The following is a 1,121-nucleotide window of genomic DNA, read 5'->3' as shown; positions in this document are numbered from 1 at the left end:
GAATTTTAACTTGAAAATTAAATACGAAAGTGTATTTGAAGTAGAATATTATGGAAATACTATAGTATTAGGTATCGAAAGAAATCTGCACTTAGGTATTTTAGCCAACCTACGTATATCTTCACTCGTAGCGTTTTTTAGATATTGCATGTGAAGCTTTGGGTCGATCACCAATTTCTCTATTCCGGTGGGAACATAAAGACTTCTCGTGTCTTTTTCAAGAATCTTTATCTGCAACATATTATCCATAAACGCTACCCAATCATTCATCCATGCTATATGTCCTCGACTTGCTGAAACGGATAAACTTTTTAAACACCGAAACAGGCCTGCATATTGATATCCGCGTAATTTGAGTTCTTTATAAATATCTCTCGTTTGTATCACTTCCTCCTCATCATCGTCTTTTGGTAGGTAATCGATTGACACGTTGTCTTTGTCAAGTTCTAATGGAACGTGTACTCTGCCAGTAACGATTACGTTATCTCCTTCTATTATTTCGAACTTTCCGGTACCTGAGAATAAACGAAAATATATATTTGTCATAAGTTCTTTTATTACAGAAGATTTAAAATCAAAATTTATTGAGCAATATTTACCTTTTTGCACCATTAATGTTAACTGCACAGCTCTCTGATCTGGAAGAAGAGTCGCCCGAATAAATTTGACATCTTCAAACACGATGGGCATATTGTTGTATAATTTCCCCTCTAGCATTCCAACCATTTTCCAGATAAGTTGGATATATCCTGTAGCTGGTAGTAGATTCCTTCCATCGATTACATGGCCGCTCATATATGTATAATCTTCATTTTCTTTATTGATATCAATTATGGTTTCTCCTGAAGCGATTTGTTTCGTTAATGTACATAATGGTACATGCCAGTTTTCGCAATGGTTCCATCTGATAAATATCACGTTATAAAGAATATGTCAATATATGTCGCCAAATCACAAACTATTCAACGCTTAGTAATCTCCTATTTTATATTCTTCCAGAGTACTAATAGAGTCTACTTTCTGATTCACACACATGATGAAATTATATCACACTTCTTTAATTATAAATAGGAGATTACTAAGCTATATATATATATATATATATATATATATATATATAT

General features: G+C 32.8%; 1 protein-coding gene across 1 annotated transcript; it reads right to left on the bottom strand.

Moving 5' to 3' along the window:
* Positions 1-17: 17 nt before the first annotated feature.
* Positions 18-1,067, bottom strand: LOC116853781 (fatty acid synthase-like). The gene is made up of 2 exons (XM_032834974.1): positions 600-1,067; positions 18-515 (listed from the first exon to the last, which is right to left on the bottom strand). Exons 1-2 carry the CDS (start codon positions 793-795, stop codon positions 49-51), a joined length of 663 nt encoding a protein of 220 aa, XP_032690865.1. The 5' UTR covers positions 796-1,067; the 3' UTR covers positions 18-48.
* Between the last annotated feature and the right edge of the window lie 54 nt (positions 1,068-1,121).

Source organism: Odontomachus brunneus, unplaced genomic scaffold, assembly GCF_010583005.1.
Source record: "Odontomachus brunneus isolate Ranch 3 - 2012 unplaced genomic scaffold, Obru_v1 Obru_scaffold_916, whole genome shotgun sequence".
Lineage (NCBI taxonomy): Eukaryota > Metazoa > Arthropoda > Insecta > Hymenoptera > Formicidae > Odontomachus > Odontomachus brunneus.
Note: the sequence above shows the minus strand (reverse complement) of the source record. Positions and strands in the feature narration are given on the sequence as shown.